The 22,401-nt window shown below is 37.8% G+C and overlaps 3 protein-coding genes across 4 annotated transcripts; all 3 read left to right on the plus strand.

Annotated features, from left to right (window-relative positions):
* The first annotated feature begins 2,607 nt into the window (after positions 1-2,607).
* Positions 2,608-3,968, plus strand: LOC129367703 (macrophage mannose receptor 1-like). Its single transcript, XM_055042336.1, has 3 exons — positions 2,608-2,891; positions 2,970-3,285; positions 3,735-3,968. Exons 1-3 carry the CDS (start codon positions 2,608-2,610, stop codon positions 3,966-3,968), a joined length of 834 nt encoding a protein of 277 aa, XP_054898311.1.
* Positions 3,969-6,804: 2,836 nt separating this feature from the next.
* On the plus strand, positions 6,805-8,311 carry LOC129367608 (lymphocyte antigen 75-like). Its single transcript, XM_055042161.1, has 3 exons — positions 6,805-7,096; positions 7,185-7,500; positions 7,605-8,311. Exons 1-3 carry the CDS (start codon positions 6,813-6,815, stop codon positions 7,803-7,805), a joined length of 801 nt encoding a protein of 266 aa, XP_054898136.1. The 5' UTR covers positions 6,805-6,812; the 3' UTR covers positions 7,806-8,311.
* Positions 8,312-14,248: 5,937 nt separating this feature from the next.
* Positions 14,249-18,533, plus strand: tmem147 (transmembrane protein 147). Of its 2 annotated transcripts, XM_055041762.1 has the most exons (9): positions 14,249-14,336; positions 14,748-14,782; positions 14,879-14,981; positions 15,313-15,382; positions 16,009-16,074; positions 16,240-16,376; positions 16,458-16,542; positions 16,748-16,869; positions 18,015-18,533. In XM_055041762.1, the coding sequence occupies exons 3-9, from the start codon at positions 14,905-14,907 to the stop codon at positions 18,133-18,135; spliced, it is 678 nt and encodes a 225-aa protein (XP_054897737.1). In that variant the 5' UTR covers positions 14,249-14,336; positions 14,748-14,782; positions 14,879-14,904; the 3' UTR covers positions 18,136-18,533. The 2 variants fall into 2 exon arrangements, with proteins under 2 accessions (XP_054897737.1, XP_054897738.1); XM_055041763.1 differs by lacking the exon at positions 14,748-14,782 and having other exon boundaries at positions 14,251-14,336.
* The last annotated feature ends 3,868 nt before the right edge of the window (positions 18,534-22,401 follow it).

Here is a 22,401-nt window from a genome sequence, read left to right on the forward strand (position 1 = left end):
GTAACCCTGTACTTGCTACCTGCACCTAAATATGTATTTATGGATGAATGTATTTATTTTGGTCTACATTCCTCAGAGGTTTAAATTGCAATACTGGAGAAACACCGACAGGTGGAGCCAAAACCCACTGATCCAATAAAAGTTCCTCTAACGGTGGTGGCTGATGCACACAAACAAGTTTCATCTGTTTTACGCAACACCTGGAAAGTCTTAATGTTGTGAAGATCCAATACCTAGAATTACCTTTATAAACAGTGGACCTTTTCATAAATAAATATATTTTAAGGCCATGTTGTAACTCTCATCACCAAATGTAGTATAATCCAAAATATATAAGAAAATACAACTTTCAATATGTTAATATATACTTAGAAAATGTTTATACTGACTACAAGACTACAAAAACAAAAGGTATTTGCTTTGGTTAATTATTTTTTTTAATTTTCTGACAATAGTCATAGAGTGAGGACTCTAACCCGGTGGAAAACCCCTTTACTTTATTTCCCTTAGATACTTTGTGTTTTGGCCTTAAATCTTGGTAATATGAAGGATCATGTGTGGGCTGTTTGTGACCAACAGAGCCACCTGCTGGATGAAGGAGGTATTACATCAGACAGCAACGGATGATGAAGCTGGCATCATCAGAAATAGGTGCCTGGATTTTAGGTTTCTGTACAGATCAAACAAGCTTAATGTATATATTTATATAAACTATTGGTCCTATTTGTACTAATGAGAAGGTACTAGCATTTTTTTTAACGTTAATTAGGTGTATTTTCCCTACTTAGATTAAAAAGTAGGGAAAAGTTGTTGTTTTTAATTTTAATTAATTTTAATCGTAGAACTTTGAAGAGATGTCCAAAATGACAAACACCACCATACACACACCATATGAAATTCAAAACCACAAATGGTCTAATTTAATTATTGCAACAGTTCTTTGGTAAACAGTGCACTTATTCTAGTATTTTCTACAACATTTTCATGCAATCTAAACTTCCTGATTACAATAAAAGCAAATGAGGCACTCGATCATCGCGTGTCTTCTGAAAAATTCAAATCCTGTGTTTTACATGTAGCCTGATATCACCGTCAGATCTCAAAGGCTATACGTCGAATTAGGTAAATTTGAATCAAATATGGAGGAAGACAGCCTTTTAACAAATGCTCAAGATTTGATTGACTTAACTTCTCTTTGCCTATTATAGACGTTGCTGTTTACATGCTGAGCTCTATAATCTCTCTGGCGTGCCTCTAATGCACAAGTTGGAATGTAATAGATATGCAGTGTCCACCTGCTGTATTGGAATATTCAATATTATTGTATTGAAGCAAAAACCTCTGATGCTTTTAATTCCAATGCTGCTGACCATCGTTGTGATCAGAGGGACCAGTCTGTCATCAGTTTGTAGGTACTTGATTGTTTTAACCAACTTAAAGAATGAAATCATTGTAAACTTTGTCTTTGAAGTGTTTTCAGTCATCTGATCACATTACGGTTGAGTTAGTTGGTACTGTTTATTTACAGTACCAAGGTTTCAGTACAGCCTGAACACTTTCCTTTCTTTCACATGTTGTCACATTACACCACAAGTTTCACATATTTCTGGCTTTAATGGAATATTACCTGATAGGCTCACAAAAGAATCAAATAAAATTTCGATTGAATATCTATTCAGCCCTCTGAATAAAACGGTGTGCAACCATTTTTGTTGCCTTGAGAACACTCCTTCATAGCGAACTCAATCCCATGTTGAAAAAGACTTGAGACTCGGGGGAAAGTTCACCTTGCCACAGGAACATCAGCTACAATAGTACGGTTCAGACCACATGCATGTGTTAGAAGGGCCTAGTTAAAGTCCAAATTAGAATCTGATGTTCACAGGCACCCTCCATACCAACAATGCTGAGCGAGTTGTCAAAAAACATAACCCACATAATTATAAAGCTGTTACAGACATAACCCCCCCAAACAAATGTGGCTGCATCAAAAGGTTGCCATGTTTCCTTCTCCATCCACCTTACAGATTTGCACTAATTTGTGTTGCTCAATCCTATGAAATGATAATAATAATAATAATAATAATAATAATAATAATAATAATAATAATAATAATAATAATAATAATAATAATAATAATAATAAATAAATAAATAAATCTCGAGTGGTTTGTGACAAACTCTAATGAAGCTACCGGGATGTGAAGCTTTCAACACAAACGATTTTCAATTGGGATGATTTGAATAAAATGCAATAAAGTCAGTTTTGACAATCTTGTAAGACCGCATTACAACTTGATTGAAATAAATTTGTTTTTATTCATCTCAAAATCAAAACCAATTCTGTTTATTCCTGGTTATTCATTTAGAAATGCACCGGTGAAATCTGGAGAAGGGTCCAATTTTAATCCACGCTGTCGTCCTAAAGTCAAAAGTTGTACCCATGTAAATGTTGCTTCTGTCGTGATTTCCCTCCAAAAGCAGGCGAGGAAGCGATGTCACTGCTCTGCTGGATGCATTGAGGTGTGTCTAAGTGACACTGACCTGTACGCTGGTATAAAATGACAGCACCGACACGTCTGACTTGATGCGACAACAGGAGTAAAGATGGGGAGGAAAGGCTGCTCTGCTCTCATGCTTCTCCTCCTCTTTAACGCTGTGGCCTGGATGGAAGCTGAGGTTCAAATAACCATTTACTTTCCTCCTCAGAAGCTGACATGGGAGGCAGCAAGAGAGTACTGCCAGAAGTACCATATAGACATGGTCACCTGGAACACGGTGGACCCAAACCTGCTGACGACGTGGCTGCTGGAAAGAGGCTTCACTACTGTCTGGATTGGTTTGCACGAGGATCCTGAGGAGTCATTGGTCTGGAGGTGGATCAATGTGAAGTGAGTTTCCATTCGATGACATAAAACATGATGAAATGCTGAAGATAACGCTCACACCATTTCTGTCTTTTTCTTCAGAACTGGTGAAGGCTTGACGGGTGATGACGTCTCCGCCAGCTGCAACGGAAGCTTTACGCCTGGACTCGGCGGCAGCTGTGGCTCCTACAACAGCCTGACCAAACAGTGGGAGGGCATCCAGTGCTTTTTACAGAGGCCCTTCATCTGCTACGCTGACAACCTGGTCGTGGTGACAGAGAACAAAACATGGGAGGATGCTCTGAGTCACTGCAGGGAAATGACAAACGCTACCTTCAAATACGACCTCCTGAGCGTTACCAACTCGTCTGACTACGGCTACGTCAGCGACCGGATCTACAGAGCCACCACAGACGAGGTCTGGAACTTCTCGCACAAAACCGTAACATTTTCAACACGAGTAGCTACACTGGTCTGGATTCAAGGTCAAATATCTTAGTACGCCTAAAATAATATGAAACTAACTTAAAGGTAACTTTTCAGTATAGGAGCCTGTTTTAAGTCAGTTTAATATTGATGAAAGAAAGAACTGGTTCCACTGGCAGATTATTTCATTTATAACAAGACATTTTTTCTAAATAGTGAGTGAAATTATCTGCCGCTGAAACTAGTATTTTTTTTTTCAATATTACAAAAATGATTGACTCAAAACAAGGTCCTGCTTCTTGCTGAAAAATGTAAGTTAGTTTTGTCGTTCTTCTAGTCCACGTAGATATTTGCACTAGGAACTAGACCAAAAACACTTGCTAATATTTTGTGTTTTTGCAGTGTGTGCGAGTTCATTTCAATATTCTTCAACTCTACCAGGTTTGGACAGGACTGCGTTTTCTGGGAGGGGAGTGGTGGTGGTCGGACGGAAAGACGTTGGACCACCAGGAGATGCTGCCGGACTGTCCGAACCAGCGGAGACACTGCGGGACCGTCTCCAAATGTAGCACACCTAACAGGACCAGCAGGGACTGCTCAGAAAGAAGAAACTTCATCTGCTCTCACGAAAAAGTTGCAAATCGGGATAAAAATGTGCTGGCCTCTGCACTCTAGATTCGGATAGGTCCAATCTTGCTTTCTGCATACGCAGGCTTTTGTTCTGATAGACAAATCGAGTTTATTAGAAAAGTTCAGACATGTCCAAAATGCCAGTTTCGTAATTCACACAGGAAGATCAGAGAGGTCATATCACATGCATGTATTTAGGCTGATTTCAGGGCTGAGAAGGATCATTTGGATGAACATTCATTGGGAGCAAGCTTGACTTATGCCATTAAATTTGACCCGTTGGTTTCTGTCATACGACCGCTCTGGGGCGCAGCGGGAAAAACTTTCTGCAACAATAACTTTTCATGTTCTTCCAGCATGCATCCTCATTGGACACTCCGATATGTGCATGTTATGGTGACTTCATCTCTCTCAAGTGAGCCTGGCTGTTTCTATTGTGTGCAGATTTCAGCTTTATCAAATACAACTCAGTTAAGTTTAATTTAGTTTGACTACACTGAATCAAAACCCATTGAGTTCGTCTGAAAGTTAAATGACCTGAAGGGAAATGATTTGAATAGAACAGGACTGAAATCAACAGTTTATTTGAATTCAACTAAACCAAATTAAAATTGTATGAATGAACGTTAAGCATTAAACTAAAGTTTGTAACTCCGTCTTGAATCTCGAGTGTACCTATTTTTTATTTTATTTTATTTTTGCACCCTCTGTATTCTTAGAATATTAGTGTGATGATTAGATATATGATAGCTGTAATGTTGACTGAATTAAAGGAGAAAACCAATAATGTGTCCTATGTTGTTTTGGCATCTTGAGAACCAAAAATGAGATCAAACAGACAAATTAGAACTGGGAGGCAGAAAGATGAAACCCAGAAAAGTGGAATAATTAGGATATATTCTTAATATGATAGTTTTAGACATCTAACCTGCAATTTTTAGCTCAATTTATCAACATTTATGAGGCACTAGCAGTGGTGACATGCTTGAAGAATTGCCTTTAAATACATCCAATACAACTGAAAATCAATTTATTAAAACAAGCCGTACTAATTCAGGTCAGATTTCTGCCTCAACTTTCATGCCTCCTGTTTGGTTGACGATGATCTACCTGGTAAGTGACACACAACCAAATGTTAATAATAAACAATCCTAGCAGTGAGAAGGAGCATTCTCTTTAAATCATCTGCCTTTGACAAATTTTGTTACACACATTTATGTCTGTTAACATTTATTTTGGATTGATTTTGAGGATTCAGACCAAATTTGACATTTCAATCGATTTTTGGTTTGTTTAAAACACATTAATTTAACATTTTTGTAAGCAAATGACAATTGCTTTCTTATTTGCTTTCAAAGATTCAAATGAAGCGTTTTACATGTAGCCCGACCAGCCGCACAAGCCCAAAGGCTATTTTGAATGCAGAAAATTTGAATTAAATACTGCACAAAAATGACTTCCACTGTAAGACAGAACATGGCATGTGGCTGGGATCTGGTTCGATATTGTAAGTGTTTCTGTCATGCTGTTGTTGACAGGAAATCATGGACCGGATTTCATTAATAGCTACAATTACTGCTTTTCTGCCTGTGATTTTAACTGGTCCCACATGAGTGACTCAAACAGCATTTTTGTGTCTTCACAGATTGAGACACATAGATATAATTTTTTCAAAATCCTTTTTCAGCATTTGATCTGCTGTGATCGGGGCCTACCAAAGACAACTGATCGATTGACTAGTGCATCAGTGATGGTTTCTTCTAAACAACATTTTGCTTGCAATCAGAAGTAACCACAGTCTCTACTGCAACTTTAAATCGACAAACCATCCCAAAGGATCCTTGGAGCAAACAAACAGATTAAATATCCAAGTTCTATGTTATATAATGGTTGAAATCCTTCTGAAAATAATCATCTCGTTTAAGGGTGCAAAACCTTTGTGCATGTGTGTGATCGTGTGTATTTCTCTAGCTATCATATTTAGGATCACTTCTGGCATTCTTACTAACCTGAATTAGGTTTTGGTGAAGGTTAGGGTCAGGAAAAGACTAGTAATGTTTGGGTTAAGGGAAAAAGTAGCAGCAAATAAAGCTGCTACAAAGAACACAAGTCAGCGCAAAGTTATACTATGGAAAAAAATACAAACGTGTGTGTGTTGTTTTTTAATATATATCTATATTTTCTACCTGCTTTTATTGTGTCAAATAAGGCTGAGATCATTAGCATGTCAAATTGAATCATTTAACTGGAGGCAGATTTTCATACCAGCCATGCTTTGTAAATGAGGACAATTTAAATAAGCCATCAAAGCTACTGAAACATGCATCACTGCATTTGGATCTGTTTTCTTTGTTTATTTGACATTATTTTCACACATAAAAGCTAAATTATTAATAGGATTGATTGTGTGTGATCCCTCCATTAGTGTTTCTCTCAAATCAACTCGAGTTCTGATCTCTTCTGCTCCCGAGTGACTGAAACGGATCTGAATACGAACAGAAACAATTCGCTGAAAATGTGTGGCGTTACAGAGAATGAAGACGAGAAAAGTCATCCGAAAAGGCAAAGGGCTTGATAAAATGTCAAACTGAAATATTTGTCCAGGAAAGATCTTTTGTTAATTTGCAAATTGTTCTTCTTGAAACTGGATAAGATTTATTAAGCAAATTTTAAATGAATATATTCAGTATGTCGTGTTTGGTGTTGAGCAGGGAAGAATGACCCAGGTGTTGGTGAAATTTCTCCAACAGCAGGTAGGGAGATGCTTTTACTGGTCAGCTGGATTCACTGAGGCGTGTCTAAGTGACGCTGACCTCTACACTGGTATAAATTGGCATTTTTCTCTCCGGCTGCTGACACACCGGACTTGATGCGACAACGGGACAGGAAATGGGGAAGAACAGCCGTCCTGAGTTGATGCTGCTGCTCCTTTTTAATGCTGCTCTTCAGACGGAAACCAGGCTCATAAAAACCATTTCCTTTATGTCTCAGCAGCTGACATGGACCGATGCAAGACAGTTCTGCCAGACGAACTTCGTAGACATGATTACTTGGGACATAATAAACCCGACCCTGCTGACGACGTTGCTGCAGCAAGTAGAACTGACAGAAGTCTGGGTTGGTTTGCATGCGGATCCTGAGCAACAGTCTGTCTGGAGGTGGATCAATGTGAAGTGAGTTTCCTTTTTGGTGCAATCCTTATGTTTATAACAGAAACAAATGTTACATCATTTTGGAATTTTTATTTTTTATTTTTTTCAGAACCGGTGAAGGTTTGACAGGAGAGGATGTTTCAGAGAGCAGTTATTGGGCCAGTCAACCAAAAACCAGCAACAACTGCGCCTCTTATAATAGTGAAAGAAAAAAGTGGTCCGGCCGTGTTTGCTCTGAAACTCTTCCATTTGTCTGCTATGGAGACAATCTGGTGCTGCTGACTGAGAACAAGACATGGGAGGAAGCCATGGGTCGCTGCAGGGGAATGTCTTCAGCCTCCTATGAGTACGACCTCCTGAGCGTTTCAGCACCGGCTGACTTTAATTACGTCAGAGACCGGATCTACAGAGCCACCAGTGAAGAGGTTTGGTCGATTTTGTCTCTTTCTGTTTCTGCAGTAACCAGACCATAAATATGTTGAGGGTTGATTTTGACATTGCTGTTGAAATCTTGGCTCACGTCTACCAGGTTTGGACAGGACTGCGTTTCCTGGGAGGGGAGTGGTGGTGGGCCAACAGAGAGACGTTGGACCAACAGGAGATGCTGCCGGACTGTCCGAGCCAGTGGCGACACTGTGGCATGCTGTCCAAGAGCAACACAGCAAACTGGACCAGCAGGGACTGCTCAGAAAGAAGAAACTTCATCTGCAATTATGTAAAACTAGAGTAAGAAGTTACCGAACAGCAAGGCATAAAACTAACTCTCAGTCTCTCTATGTACTTTAGGTCAGTTAGAGATATTAAAGTTATTTCTAGTTGCTAGAGAAGTGCCATAATAATGAACACATGTTCCAGTTTGTGGGATATGACTGTATAAGGACTTCTTGTCCACAATATCTGGTGAGAATATTTGGGAATGGTAGTAATTATCATATTCTTCTGGATATTTTTGGCTAGTTGAATGGACTCTGTTGGTCTTATTACTCCCAACAGAGATTCAGACAGAGAGTCTGGATCTCAAATCACTAAACATGGAGAAATTGAATCTAAATGTACTGTATGGTTTGGACTATTCTCCTTCTTCTGCATGGATTTGTGACGTAGGATTTAGGAGAATCGCCATTTTAAACTTGCATTTTATTTTGTGGTGTTTTATCAAGCTGAATTATTTTTTATTTTTGTTTCAAATTAAATTAGTTCATTTGTACTGACTCTGAATTGATTTGATGGATTTTACATTTTGCTCCCGAGAATAAAGTGATTTATTTACTCAGCATGTGAGCACCATGTAACCCGTTTCTTGGCTTTATTAAATGTTTGCGCTTGAGTGAAACCAAGCGCAAGTCCAGCAAGAAAGTCCAGCAAGACCTCAAAATCAGATACAGCAAGACTAAGCAGTTCATTACATTCCCTATCCTGAATATCTTCTCCACTTTTTGGTATAATTATTACTTTGTCATACTTCATACTTTTGTTGAACAGGCCGGGAGCCCATAAAATGTGTATTTAGCTGGTTTTAGGAGCTGGTTTTCTGATGAAATATATTTATCCTCTTAAGTCTAAGCTTGATCTATTTTGAACTGAGGCTGAGGAGGATCATCTTAAGGCTGGAAAACATAACATCATGTCTTGCCTTAATTGCTTGATCTATTCATAAGGAAAACATTCAACAACATCTAATATGTTTTGTTCTTGAGTTTACTTCTTTGATTGCATTGCAAGACCTGTTGATGTTCTTCTGTCAGTTTAGTTGCGTTTTGTCGCCCTCTCCTGGTCATTTTTGAATAAATTAGTTTTTTGGCGTTAAACATGATGCGATAATAATAATAATAATAACAATAATAATAATAATAATAATAATAATAATAATAATAATAATAATAATAATAATAATAATAATAATAAAAGTAGCAGAATATAATAACTGAACAGTTTTCCAGTAATTTGTGGCACTTGAGTTTGATTTTAATTAAGCCCAGGTCAGTTTTTGGTCTCTTGAACAGAAAAATGTTTTTAAACCTTTTTACCATAAAATGAGGGTTTAATTTTCTTTCACGCCTGCACTTAGTGAAAGAATGTAATGTAATTTCACCTATAAAAGATATTTATTTTGAAAATTGGTGACGTGTTAAATTCTTGTTAAATACTTTAATCTGTATACGGATAATATTCAGTAACTTTGAATGTTATTGAAAAGTTCATTTATAATTAACTCTACTTGAAAAAAAAAACATTCAAAAAAATCCTTTGCAGCCTCAAACTAATGACATCAACGTGTTTCATGTCAGTGTTATGACTTTTGAACAATTAAAACTGAGAACTATTATTTTGCTATTGAAATTCTATGTTGTCTGTAACGGAATCGCTCATTTGAACTATTTTCCACCCGAGACTTTATTATTTCATAGATTTTATTTTCACCAATAAGAGACATTGTGTTTGGCTCATAATCGCACTGATTCAAATTCAGTCGTTTACATGTAGCCTGACCTGCCAACCTAAGCATAGAGAGTAGTTTGAATGCAGAACATTTGAATCAAACACGAAGGAACTTGGACTTCTAGAGACAGGCACAGGAGTGAATTTGGTTGAGTTTGTTTGTTTCAGGTCTTGTTCCTTTTGTATACAGTGTTTCTACAAACCCAAGGTGTTTGACATCGGTCCGAGAGAACGTCAAATGGTTTCCACAGCGGTCACAGAGTTCTGTGAGACTCTGAAAACGACCAGTTACAGTGAGTCAGTTGTGTTCAAGCAGGGAAGCATGATAAACACGCAGGGCAGAGCAGCTTCCTCTGTCCTTGTCACGCCCCCAGCATCAGCAACAGTCCCTGATCCTTTCCCAGCCATCACCTCTCTCCCAGTACTTCTCCTCGCATCCTGATGTTTTTCCAGTCTTCCACTTTCATGCTTCTTGATTTTTCATGTTTTTTCTGTGTTGTACTTTTCCCTGGTTATTAGACCATCTGCTCTACCTGCCTTCCTCGTACTCGAGTTGTGATGTTTGCATTAAATCGGAGGAGAAAGAGACTCAGCAGGAGAAATGAACCTGTTGTCACCTGTTGAGTCTCCGCCGCCCCCAGGCCTGCTCACCCAGTTGCTTGTTCTCCACCCAACCAATTCTTAATTCTTCCCCATTTATTCATTTATTTCACGCATTGCTTGGCTAAAATCAGATTCTTACTTAAACAATACTATCAGGTTGCACTATGTTTTTTCTTAGTTGGTGAACTTTTTGATTCTTGTTCAGACTCTTGCTTTGCTGCATCCATTGTCTTGTCTTACCTCCTCCTTTCTTTTGGGTAATCAACATTCAAACTTAAATCTAAGTGTTGTTTGTTTGTGGTGCCCAGTTCAACTGAACTAGACCAAGTTGAGGTTTTGTTAGCTGCCCTGCCTGCTTTTAGTATTTAAATATCCCTTTCAAACTATAGCAGAGCATTAAATCAACACTGTAGGTGGTAATTAGCATTTTCAAATGACCTGAAGTAAGGTTTTCCTTTCAAATACAAATTCAATTTAATTCCAACAACAGCGTATAAGTGCGCTGTGCTTAGTCTGGATTTCTATTTTTTATTATTTTGGGAAAAAACAAAAGTGTAGAGTAATACAAAGTTTTTGTTTAAAAAAACAAAACAAAGAACAAACAAAAAAACTGCTGAAAAGTACACTGTAAAAACACCTTTTTGCAATGTACAAAAAAATACCGACAGCTGTTGTTGCCTGAATTTCGCTGCATAAAATATGTATTTACTTAGTTTATTTTTTTTCTCCGAAGGGTTTTTGTGGCGTTAGAGGAAAGAGGGCAAATGACATGAGGCAAATGAAAGGTCATCGTCACCGGGAGTTGAACCCGTGACATCCATGTCAAGGACTCAGGCCTCTAAACGTGGGGCGTTCTAACCCCCTGCGCCACCACAGCACGCCCCAAAATAGTTATTTATAATGATTTTGTAAATTTGTAAGTATATGGTAAAAGTCTGGCAAGTTTTTTACTGTAAATTAGATGTTTTGGGTATTTTTTTTTACAATGTAAAGGACTAAGGATAAACAATGTGGTATTAGCAAAATTAAAATAAGCAGTCATATTAGTTGTTTGAAAGAGATTCTTCATATAAAACAGATGAAGGACAAATAGGATAAAAAGCAAATGTTGACACAACCTTAAAAAGTGTGGCACATACTGTATAAATGAGTTACCAGGGTGATCATTTCCCTCCATTTCTGATGCAGGGAGTGGTGCTACTGGTATGTGGTGGTGCTCAGGTGTGTCCTGTTGGCAGCACTCCCTGTTGGTGCTGCTATAAATTGAGAGTGGCAGCTTCTTCCCAGCCACTGACATATCTGACTTTATGTACCAGCAGAAGTGAAAATGGGGATCATACTTCTCCTCCTTTGTATGATTGTGTTTTGTTTGGAAGCTAGGCTGATCATATTCATTACTTTTCAATCTCAGGAACTTGCTTGGGACGAAGCTCGACAGTACTGCCAGAAGAACCACATAGACATGGTTACCTGGGACATAGTTGACCCGGACCTGCTGACTATGTGGCTGCAGGAAAGTGGCTACACCGATGTATGGATTGGTATACACAAGGATCCTGAGCAAGAGTCAGTCTGGAGGTGGATCAACGTGAAGTGAGTGAGCTGGTATCAGATTTAAACGTAACAATTAATTCAGTTCAGACATTTAAGATGCTGGTGTGTATGCTTCAGGACGGGTGAAGGCTTGACGGGAGATGACGTCTCACAGAGCAATAACTGGTTCTCTGGTCAGCAAACTGAGCACAGCTGTAGCATTTATCACATCCCAAATAGAAAGTGGTACCGCACAGATTGCTCCTCTACACTTCCCTTCAACTGCTATGAAGACAATCTGGTGCTGGTGACTGAGAACAAGACATGGGAGGATGCTCTGAATCACTGCAGGAACATGACAAATGCAAACTATACGTATGACCTCTTGAGCGTTAGGCATTCGTCTGACTTCAGCTACGTGAGAAATCAGATCTATAGTGCCACCACCGAGGAGGTCTGGGAATCGCTCGAGAGATTTGTTCTTGTTCTACGAGGTTAGAGTTGTGAACTTCGTTTCATTTGCCTTGTGTCTACCAGGTTTGGACAGGACTGCGTTTTCTGGGAGGGGAGTGGTGGTGGTCGGATGGAGAGACGTTGGACCACCAGGAGATGCTGCCGGACACTCCGAGCCAGTGGGAGCACTGTGGGACCGTCTCCAAATACAACACAACTAACTGGACCAGCAGAGACTGCTCAGAAAGAAGAAACTTTATATGCTATTATGAAAAAATATTAAAAAAAGTATACATGTAGGAAGAAGTAACAGAATAGCCAGACGATAACTAGCGCTCTCTAGGTGTGCATATATATTTATATACATATCTATCTATCTATAGATAGATAGATAGATAGATAGATAGATAGATAGATAGATAGATAGATAGATAGATAGATAGATAGATAGATAGATAGATAGATAGATAGATAGATAGATAGATAGATAGATAGATAGATAGATAGATAGATAGATAGATAGATAGATAGATAGATAGATAGATAGATAGATAGATAGATAGATAGATAGATAGATAGATAGATAGATAGATAGATAGATAGATAGATAGATAGATAGATAGATAGATAGATAGATAGATAGATAGATAGATAGATAGATAGATAGATAGATAGATAGATAGATAGATAGATAGATAGATAGATAGATAGATAGATAGATAGATAGATAGATAGATAGATAGATAGATAGATAGATAGATATGCACACCTACAGATGTAAGCAGCCATATTCAAAAAGTCTGATTAGTTTTGATTAGTTCTTGTATTTCAATACCTCAGTTTTCTTAGTAGAATACATTACATAGTCTGACTACACATGCTCTAAAGTTTTCATATCTTTATCAATTTTGATTTACAGCTGATAAAAACTTGAAATTTAAGGCTTAAAGATTTCATTCAACCGACGAGAAAAGTTATGCTGCTTAAGCCGGTGGAAACTCTATGGCAGTGAAAGTGACCATAGGAAGGTCATATAACACAGCTGCCTGGACCAGCAGGGACTGCTTGGAAAGAGGAAACTTTATCCATTATAACAAATACATGAAGAAGAAAAGGTGACGCTTTCTTCCCTTGAGCACTGTAGAGTTTTTAACTTAAATATTGTATTTAAAAATATGATATGCCCTTTTCTTGTCTGGGAGTAGCATGATTTATTTACTTTGTGATGTACTAATGTTTTATGATGTACAGTAGAATCTTTGAAATGTAATTGTTGTATATTTTAACAGTTTCTAGCAATATATTTAATGACTGTCTGCATTGTGTTCATTTATCCATTCAGACATGAAAAGAAAAGCTTCTGACAGTTTTAAAAGTATTTTTAAAAACTCAACTTTCAACTCAGAAGCTAAATCAATAATGTGGATAGAAAAAAAAGCTGGTGTGCAAGGAAAAAAATGAAACAAAAGAAAGAAAGATAAATATTAAATAAACCCTTCCAAAAAGGGTGAATAGAGTAGTACTTGTGAATGACTTGGGATATGTGAAGGTTCTTTCTGAAGGGTGAGTGTAGTGACAATTTAATAATCAATTTTCTTTAAAATATTTTGTAATTACACAGTTTTAACAGAACTTTTATGTAATAAATACCGGCAAATCACAGTGAATATTTTACATTAGGCATATTACTAAATCAAAAACATCACATACAGAATAAAAACATAAATAAATAGTAATAAATATGAAATTTCTGTTGATGTGATTCAGTCACAGAGGTAGAAAAATTTGATTATTAGGTGTTGGTCATAATATAGCCCATTTCAGCTTTGCTCTGCACATGACAAATGACAATAAATTTGGACCAGTCTACCACGTTGTTTAAATCCTTTAAAAATATATGTAGTTGCAATTTGTTGCGAAAAAATTGATGAACATAGAGATTAGCCATCTTTGAATATTATTTTTGCAAGTTTATAAAGTTGAAAATGTGTTTCCTCTTTATACACATTTTTTGATAGTGTGTGGTGTAATGAAGTGCCATAACTCAGTCGTAGTTAAGTCCCAAAGTTGACAATAGTGAAAATATAAAATCTTGGAAGAAATAAAGGCTTTATGCGGAACCTTTCATTCGGTCCACAGTTTGTTGTCGGAGGTAGTTTGGTGTGACGTTAACTGACTTCCGCTTGTCACTCAGCTGCTCGACGTTGTGCATTTACTCAGCTATTTCACTTCAGTAAGTTAAACATTTTAAATATTTTATAGTTTCTGGCATATCCACCTGTTTAGTGAATGAAATAAACTCTGTGTTTATCAGAGAAAATGGAATGGTAGACTTAAAGAGCTCCGTGTTCCCAGAGATGAGGGGAGCCTAGCTTACCTATCGGGAAGCTACATTTTCCTTTACGTCACTTTGGAGACATTTCAACGCGTTTTCTGTGTTATTTCTTTTCCCTGCTTTCAAAGACATTTTAGCTGTTTTCACGTCAAGTGTAAAAACTGCAGCCTTTTTTAAAAAAATCAACTGTCATGTATTTTCAAAAGTAATTGACTAGACATTAAAATATGATTAATAAATCAATTAATTATAAAAGCCTGTCTTTCACTCTGCTCAGTATATAAACCAATAAACTAATTTCTCCACCAGACTCCAACCATCTTATCATTTGCGAATGCAATAAGGTAACAGTGAGTCTTTACTGTATCCTTGGAGTTTGAAGGTGACCTATGATAACCTGTGATGATGTTTGTAATTTTTATATTTGTGTCTCTGTACAGGAAGCTGATTTTCACCGACAAACGCGATGACACTTTTTCACTTTGGAAACTGCTTTGCCCTGGCTTATTTCCCTTACTTCATCACATACAAATGCAGCGGCCTGTGAGTGTCTCGTTTATTATTCTCTATGCGCTCAACTGCTTGACCAAAGCTACAAAAATAAGAATTATATTCCTTTGTGTACTCATTAGGAGACTCCTGGTTCATGCTACCATGTTGCTGCAGCAGCAACATATGTTCTGAGACTCTTACAGCCTTTTATAAGCTTCTTAGTAATGTCAGGTTTTGGGAGAGGGGCCCTTTAATCCTTTTATGTGCTGTGCTCTCAAATTATCCACAGTTGACGGCATGTATGTTGTGAAGCAGTGCATCACAAAGTGAAAATGTTTTTCCCCGTCTTACTAATAACTCTGTTTGTGTTTCACATGCGTAGCTCGGAGTACAATGCTTTCTGGAGATGCGTCCAGGCAGGAGCGACGTACCTGTTTGTCCAACTTTGCAAAGTAAAGAATCTTTTCTTATTTGCTTTCATTTACAGAGGGACCAGTCAATTTTTATTTTTATTTTTTTTGGCCAGTTGCTGATACTTGGGGTTGAAAACGGTGAAAAGAAATATATTGACAATCTTATGTCCTTCTTATCATTTGTGGTTATGAAGCTTTTGTTCAAGAAGAGGCAACGTAACATTGTATGTAAAAGAGAGCATCTCTAAAATTAGTCAATATTTTAACATCTTTTTAGTGATCCACGATATATCAGTACTAACGTCAGTATTGGCTGATATTTTGTATTTTTCAACATATGGATATTGGTCCGATAAAACTGCACTGATAAGTTTTCCAACCAATATTCTGGCTCCTATTTGTTTAGGTGAAGGGGGGGGAGGTAGGTCATGTGACAGTGATGCAGCAAAGGATTGTGGGGAGTTCAGCTGAAGCAGAGAAGTAGTGTTGAAGTCAGCAGTGTGGTCGTTTTCTTCAAGGTGTCAAAAGGGTAGTAAAATATTTTGAATGTTGTGTTCACTGATTCAGATGACAGGGTCTGATTTTTGAGTTCCCGGCTGGTTTCTCAGTGCATCTTGACTTTTCAACATTACTCTTCTACCATCATTATCCTTCTGTCTTTTTAGATGCTGTTTCTTGCTACATTTTTCCCAACCTGGGAAGGAGGAGCCGGTATTTATGACTTTGTAGGGGTGAGTAGCAAAAGCTTTTATTTCAGAAGAGAAACTCAAAATGACTCAAAACCAAAATTACCCCTCCTGGTAATTTTGGTTTGTCCTTTAATCCCAAAATTGTTAAGTGGTGCCGAAAGAGGTTTTTGTCTAGTTATACAGCTGTGTTTATTTGTTTCTCCTCAGGAGTTCATGAAGTCCACAGTGGACCTGGCTGACCTGCTGGGTCTCCATCTGGTGATGTCTCGTAATGCTGGGAAGGGAGAGTATAAGATCATGGTCGCTGCGATGGGCTGGGCGACGGCAGAGCTCGTCATGTCGAGGTCAGCAGTGACTTTTCCTGTGAGGAAAACGTTTCTGTGAAATTTCCCCAGCTGTATAAAAACTGCATGTTTGTTGTTCAGGTTTCTTCCCCTGTGGGTTGGCGCCAGAGGAATCGAGTTTGATTGGAAGTACATCCAGATGAGCTTTGACTCAAACATTAGTTTGGTGAGCAGCTTTACTACTTACAAGCTGTGCCTTATTTCTGTTTATTTAAACTGTTTAACTCTTCATTGCCTTGTTATATTTCTGATTCCTTTGTTTTTTTCCTATGATTGAGTAATTTTTTTTCCCCCACACATGGGAAACAAACAATGTGTGTGTTTGTTTAGACGTTATACACCTGAATAATAGTGTGCGTTTGTGTGCATAGGTCCATTACATTGCCATGGCAGCTGTTGTATGGATGTTCACTCGATATGACCTCCCCAAGACCTTCAGACTGCCTGTTACTGTGCTGTTGGCCCTGTGTGTGTACAAAGCCTTTCTGATAGAGTAAGTCTCATATTGAAAATGTCAGCATTTCAGATGGTTGGGAAGCAACTACATAATCTACTACATACTCTAAACGCTACGTTTAACGTTTAGAGTAGAATATACTCAGGAAAACTGAAAAAAGACTAAAATCAAAAAGATTAATATACTGCATGGCTTTAATGTTTTTCTTTTTGTTCCATAACTCAGCGTTATTCTTTTCAAAGCTTGTAGATGGATAGACATGTCACTAGAATGAAGACCTAAACGTATCAAAAGAAACAGACATAGAGTGTACTACAACATTTATTTTAGTGAAACTTTGATTCAGTTTAAATAGGGATGCCAAAAGATCTTGTGGTGTTTTTACACCACAAGATGTTCTTGTTGACATAAAGCTTGTTTTGTGATGTGAAGTTTGTCAAAATGAGCCTTGCTTGATGAAGTGTCAGAGTCCTATAGAGGAAGGTCTATTTATTTATTTCTAGGTTGAAATTCTGCCATGTATGTTTGGGACTCTTATTTTGAAACTAAAAAGGAAAACTTTGTATTTTTGATGTGTTTTATTTCCACATTCTGCTCACATTACATATAAATCTGACTCACAGACTTGTTACAACAGCATGGATGAAGCCCCGTCCTTTAGGCATTATCCCTGCTGGAAAACTAGACAAACCTAATTACAGTGAACCTTAGTGGATTCACAGATTTCAGCTAATCTTGTGATCCCTAACACTTGTGAATACTAAGCGTCCATCGTCTTCAAACCTGGACTGAGTCATGGTGCATTGATTACAAATTCCTTGATTTGTGAAATCGTAATTCTATTCCTGTGAGCAGAAACGTAGGGATTTCTAATTTTCTCCAAATTTAGCTAATTTCCTGCCTGGTTCTTACAAACCCACTATCATGTCTCATCTCGTCTCATGAGAGGAACGTATCGTCACATCCTTAGTTTGAAAGAATCCACAGAAAATGTATGACAATGCAATTACTGAAAGGTTTGTAGCTTCTGTCTTAGTTGTTTGTTGACTGTGTAGCTTTATCATTTTATGATTGTCTGGTTATTTTTTTTTTATTTCTCAATTATTTCAAAAATATTTCAGCCAATCTCTTATTGTAATACATTATTTTGTCAGTAATATTCGTCTCTCTTGCGTCCCCAGGCTGTTTGTCCATGTCTTCATGCTGGGCAGCTGGACGGTGCTGCTGGTGAAAGCCGTCCTGACTGGCGCCGTCTCCCTCTGCTCACTTTTCCTATTTGTCACGCTGGTTCACAGCAACTGAAGAAGAAGCAGAAGGCCGTTAAAAAAACCCTCGACAGTCTCGGCTCAAACTGGAGGAAAGGTTTTCATCAGAGTCTGAGCCATGAAGCTTTCAAGGAGGCTTAAAAACGATTGGTGTTGGCTTCTTGGACTTGACTGACACGATCCACCAACTGGTTCAGCTTCCAGTTGTTCCAGTTTGATTCATTGGTTATGAGTCCATGAGGAAAAAGAGCGTTCCCTGGGAAACATTTCTGTCCAACTTTTCAGTGAATTGTTTGAAGCTGAGAGACGAACATCAACATCAGGATTCCTCTACAGTGTGACCGGCTTCTTTTTTCTTCTTTTTTTTAAAGATGTGAATTTTGTATTGATGTGACCACAAATGAATTAACACTCAATAAAAAATAATTGCTTTTAGTCCTGTTCTCCAGTTTGTGCTTTGATCAGGTATGAAGTACATTAAAAACATGGGAGTTTCTTAATATTTAATTTTGCCAAAAATGATTATGGTTAAAAAAATTACTCCAGAAATAAGACATCAAATGAAGTACATTTTATTAAACTCAGTGACAGTAATGATGTATTTTACATTACGGACCATTAACAATGGAAACAACAATGAATGGAAAACAAACCTGCCTTCTAACTATTTGTTCTGATATTTTGTTTTGACACTTGGATAGGTGAGGTCCATCTGACACTGGCCCGCATCGCCCAGTTTCACGCCTTGGTTCTCCAGGTCAAAGGTCAACCTAGAGAACCTTTCTGGAGGGTCCAGATCTGCTCTCTGAACCAAACAGCTGGAATAGCTTCACCCGGTGTAGCTAGAATCCAGACAGCAACTCAGGAACATAATTTTACTGTAACAATCACAGCACTTTCTGCTATTTTACTTAACTATAGTCAAATAAACGTCAAGTCCCTGGAAAATTAGCTTATTTATTTTACAAACGCCATGATAAACATTCAGTTTCCATGGATATCTTAAATGAAATACTAAATATATATTATTTTTGAAAAACATAAAAATAGTATTTACCCTTATAATAGCCTATATTTTAATTGTTTAGTTGCATTAATTTTTCAAAATAGATATATGTTTATCTTTTTTTTAACATATATATTAGCACAGGTAACATGGGTGAACTGATCTGAGAAAACAAAAATGGTGATATTTAATCTAAGAGCGTCAGGTTTGACTTCGGTGTCCAATTCTTTGATGACCTCTTTGAAATATATAGCTTAAATAGGTCTCTTTTTCATTTCTCTGTTGCATTTGAGACAAATTTGTGAGTTAACTTAAATTGTTTTGTGACTTGTGTGTTAGCATATTGACATTTGTGAATAAATGCCTGGGAAATTTCCATTCATACCCACGTTCAGACATTGTGATGATAATGATACGTTGGTGTGAAGTTACATGAGGTTAAGTCATATAAAAACAAGCAAAGTAAAGTTTGATCATCTTTTATATTTTAAAAATGGCCTTGGTATTTACAGTTCACATCAAATACATAAACTCTTGTCACACTCCTGCTGTGACCATGGAGTCTAAAGGAACAGATCAAGTTGATGTAAGCAGACTTTGACCTGGGAACGACTAACAGGACATGGAGCGCTGCATGAAAAAAGAAATAAAGGACAAAGCACATGGGAAATACGGGTGTGAAAACAATAGTGGACAAATGAATGAACACTGGCCAGAAATAAAAGACTAAGAATCAAATTTGCACAAAACAAACAAACAAAAAAAACAACAACAACCAACAATTAAAATGCCTGAGACACATTTAGCCTGTAATAAAAATGTATTGATTGAGTCATGTTTGTGCCATCTGACATTTTGACATGGAGAAGTATCGTGGGTCAGACCTTTCGCTGTCACTGGCATTTTTTCTTGAACCAAAAAGCTAAATCGATTTGCTGAAAAAAGCAAAAGGAGAACTTGAGCAAATCATCTCTCTGAACACGATGAACACATCGTAGGTCCACTCCTTCAATTAGAAAAGTTGATGACGTCCACCACAGGGCCGCCATTCAGAACGCTCCACAAAAAAAAAAAAAAAAAAAAACGAGGCTCTGCCCTCTGCAGATTATGAGTCCAGGCGACAAGAGAGACCAGAGACAAAAACTACCTCCAGTCAGAGCGGGTACCTGCAGCATGGAAGCCATCGGCTCCCTGGGATCAGTCCTCATGTCATCGTCCATGTATGTTGAGTACAGAGGCCTTTTCCTGCCCCCTGTGGCCCACACTGCAGAGAGCCTGGAGTTTGCCCAAAAGTTTCCAGTGGAAGACTCTGATGTGTTTGCGGTGACATATCCCAAGTCAGGTAAAGTAAACCAGTTCTTGTATCTTCCCATAGATTATATGCTTAAATTATAGGTTTAGTCAATGTTCCACTCTATAATATTTAAATAAATGTTATTGATCAGATCAGATGCCTTATCAGAGTATCTGTTATGTTTGTTGTTTCTATCAGAGTGATCACACACTAATTCTTAGAAAACATGATTTCAGTCTTTCTATGAGATTTCAGGTCATAATATTACAAGCAATTTTTTTAAAATACCATCTTGTGGCTTGTCGAGTTCAGACAACAGAAGATTGAATTGCTTTTTTTCCTGCTGTTTTAAGAAAGGTTTTTTTTTTTTTCTTAAAGTTGCATTTTTGTGTTTAGCTGTTGTCACCTTTTTGGGAAACCATAAAACTCTGCTTTTTCGGCACAATCAGAAGATGTTGGATTAGTGTTTGTGTGTTTGTATTTGAATGCGTTTGTTTTCCCTGAGCAGATACCGGTTCTACCTGTTTCCATGACGGCTTGTCTTTTGGAACATCAGTCCCTCCATCACTTCCCTCCATCACCGCAGTTTTCCCTTCAGGTTATCATTATACAACTAGCTGAACTTGAGATCAGACACAAACTATATATTCTGTATAAATAAATTCCATGTTTCTATTCCGGGAAGATGTTTCTCCAGTGGCGGTGTTTTCTATTTTGCAACATGTTGTCGTATTCATTTTATGAATATATGCTTATATTCGTAAGCATATCATTTTCTCACATGTAAACTGGAGGAAATGAAGTTGATTTTGGAAAAGACCAACCTTGTTTAACTTGTTGAAATATGTGTTCCTCTGCTGATGAACTCTCCATTTGAATAGCTACTAAAACTGTCAATTGTTATATGCTGAGATTCACATTCCAACTAATCTCCCCCAGGCAGAGTAATTAGGATTATTAGATTACGAGATATTAAATACTCAGCAGGCTGGAATGCTGCAATTTTGAAGAATTTCTAAAAAAAGAATAAAATAAAATTGGTCAGATTGGAGTCATGTGGAGTGACTAAAACTATTGCATTGTGGAAACCCAGCCTGAAGCAGGAATGCTGAATAAAGGCTGATCACAGAAGAAGACCATGAAGAAACAATGATTTATAGTTAAGGTAAACACGTTGAAGATGCAAAATTCAAAGCAGCTGCCTTTTGAAAAATTGCATATAAGCTCTAGTAAGTGAAAATCATTCAGTGAGGCCTTAATTGCAGTTTTGCTCTGCTTCTCCTAATTATTCATTCTGCAACCTCTTCATGCAGTATATCCCAGAAGAAGCACTGGAGTTCATAGCAACTGTTCTTACCTGGATGCTTTCGTTGGTTCGACTCGCCCTGCCTGCGATTCACATGGGGCCTTTAGAATCCGACAATGCGCTCACTGTGAGAGAGCCACAATGTACTGTTTTGTTATGTAACACTCAAACACGCGCACATGCACACGCAGTGGAATGTGCAGATGAACAAATACTCCTACACTTGCAAGGTATAACCAGTAGACAGAATGCTAGAGGTGCAAACTTGCATGACGGAGCGCAGCGGCCTTGCAGATTGTTCCTCATGCGAGCATCAGGACTGGAATGCATATCAATGTTTTGCAGAGCTTTGGTAAAACTGCTGTTTTCACTTCTCCACTTTCATCTGCACTGCACTGCGAGGAAAATGACTCAACAGGTCCACCACAGAGAGTCTGTGGTCCGCCGTCATTGTTCCGTGTAAAATGACAATCATTTGCACATCTCACCACTCCTGTAAGATCTAAATGATGTCAGAATTATATTCAACTACCCGTCACTCCAGCGTTGTTGTGTAAATGCTGTTACTAATGAAGCATTTGCATAGACCTACCTAATTAAATAATTATTTGTGCATACCATTTAAACTGCACACATGCACCACTCGAAATCAACACAACTTAAGCGGAAATGCTGCAACACTGAGCCGATAGTTCAT

The sequence above is a fragment of the Poeciliopsis prolifica genome, unplaced genomic scaffold, assembly GCF_027474105.1.
Source record: "Poeciliopsis prolifica strain line A6 unplaced genomic scaffold, Auburn_PproV2 SCAFFOLD017, whole genome shotgun sequence".
NCBI lineage: Eukaryota > Metazoa > Chordata > Actinopteri > Cyprinodontiformes > Poeciliidae > Poeciliopsis > Poeciliopsis prolifica.

Coding starts and splice junctions, on each gene's coding strand:
- LOC129367703 (XM_055042336.1), top strand. CDS start 2,608: ATGGGGAGGAAAGGCTGCTCTGCTCTCATGCTTCTCCTCCTCTTTAAC. Junction 2,892..2,969: donor TGGAGGTGGATCAATGTGAA/GTGAGTTTCCAT, acceptor CTTTTTCTTCAG/AACTGGTGAAGGCTTGACGG. Junction 3,286..3,734: donor ACAGAGCCACCACAGACGAG/GTCTGGAACTTC, acceptor CAACTCTACCAG/GTTTGGACAGGACTGCGTTT.
- LOC129367608 (XM_055042161.1), top strand. CDS start 6,813: ATGGGGAAGAACAGCCGTCCTGAGTTGATGCTGCTGCTCCTTTTTAAT. Junction 7,097..7,184: donor TGGAGGTGGATCAATGTGAA/GTGAGTTTCCTT, acceptor TATTTTTTTCAG/AACCGGTGAAGGTTTGACAG. Junction 7,501..7,604: donor ACAGAGCCACCAGTGAAGAG/GTTTGGTCGATT, acceptor CACGTCTACCAG/GTTTGGACAGGACTGCGTTT.
- tmem147 (XM_055041762.1), top strand. CDS start 14,905: ATGACACTTTTTCACTTTGGAAACTGCTTTGCCCTGGCTTATTTCCCT. Junction 14,982..15,312: donor ACATACAAATGCAGCGGCCT/GTGAGTGTCTCG, acceptor TCACATGCGTAG/CTCGGAGTACAATGCTTTCT. Junction 16,543..16,747: donor TTGACTCAAACATTAGTTTG/GTGAGCAGCTTT, acceptor TTGTGTGCATAG/GTCCATTACATTGCCATGGC.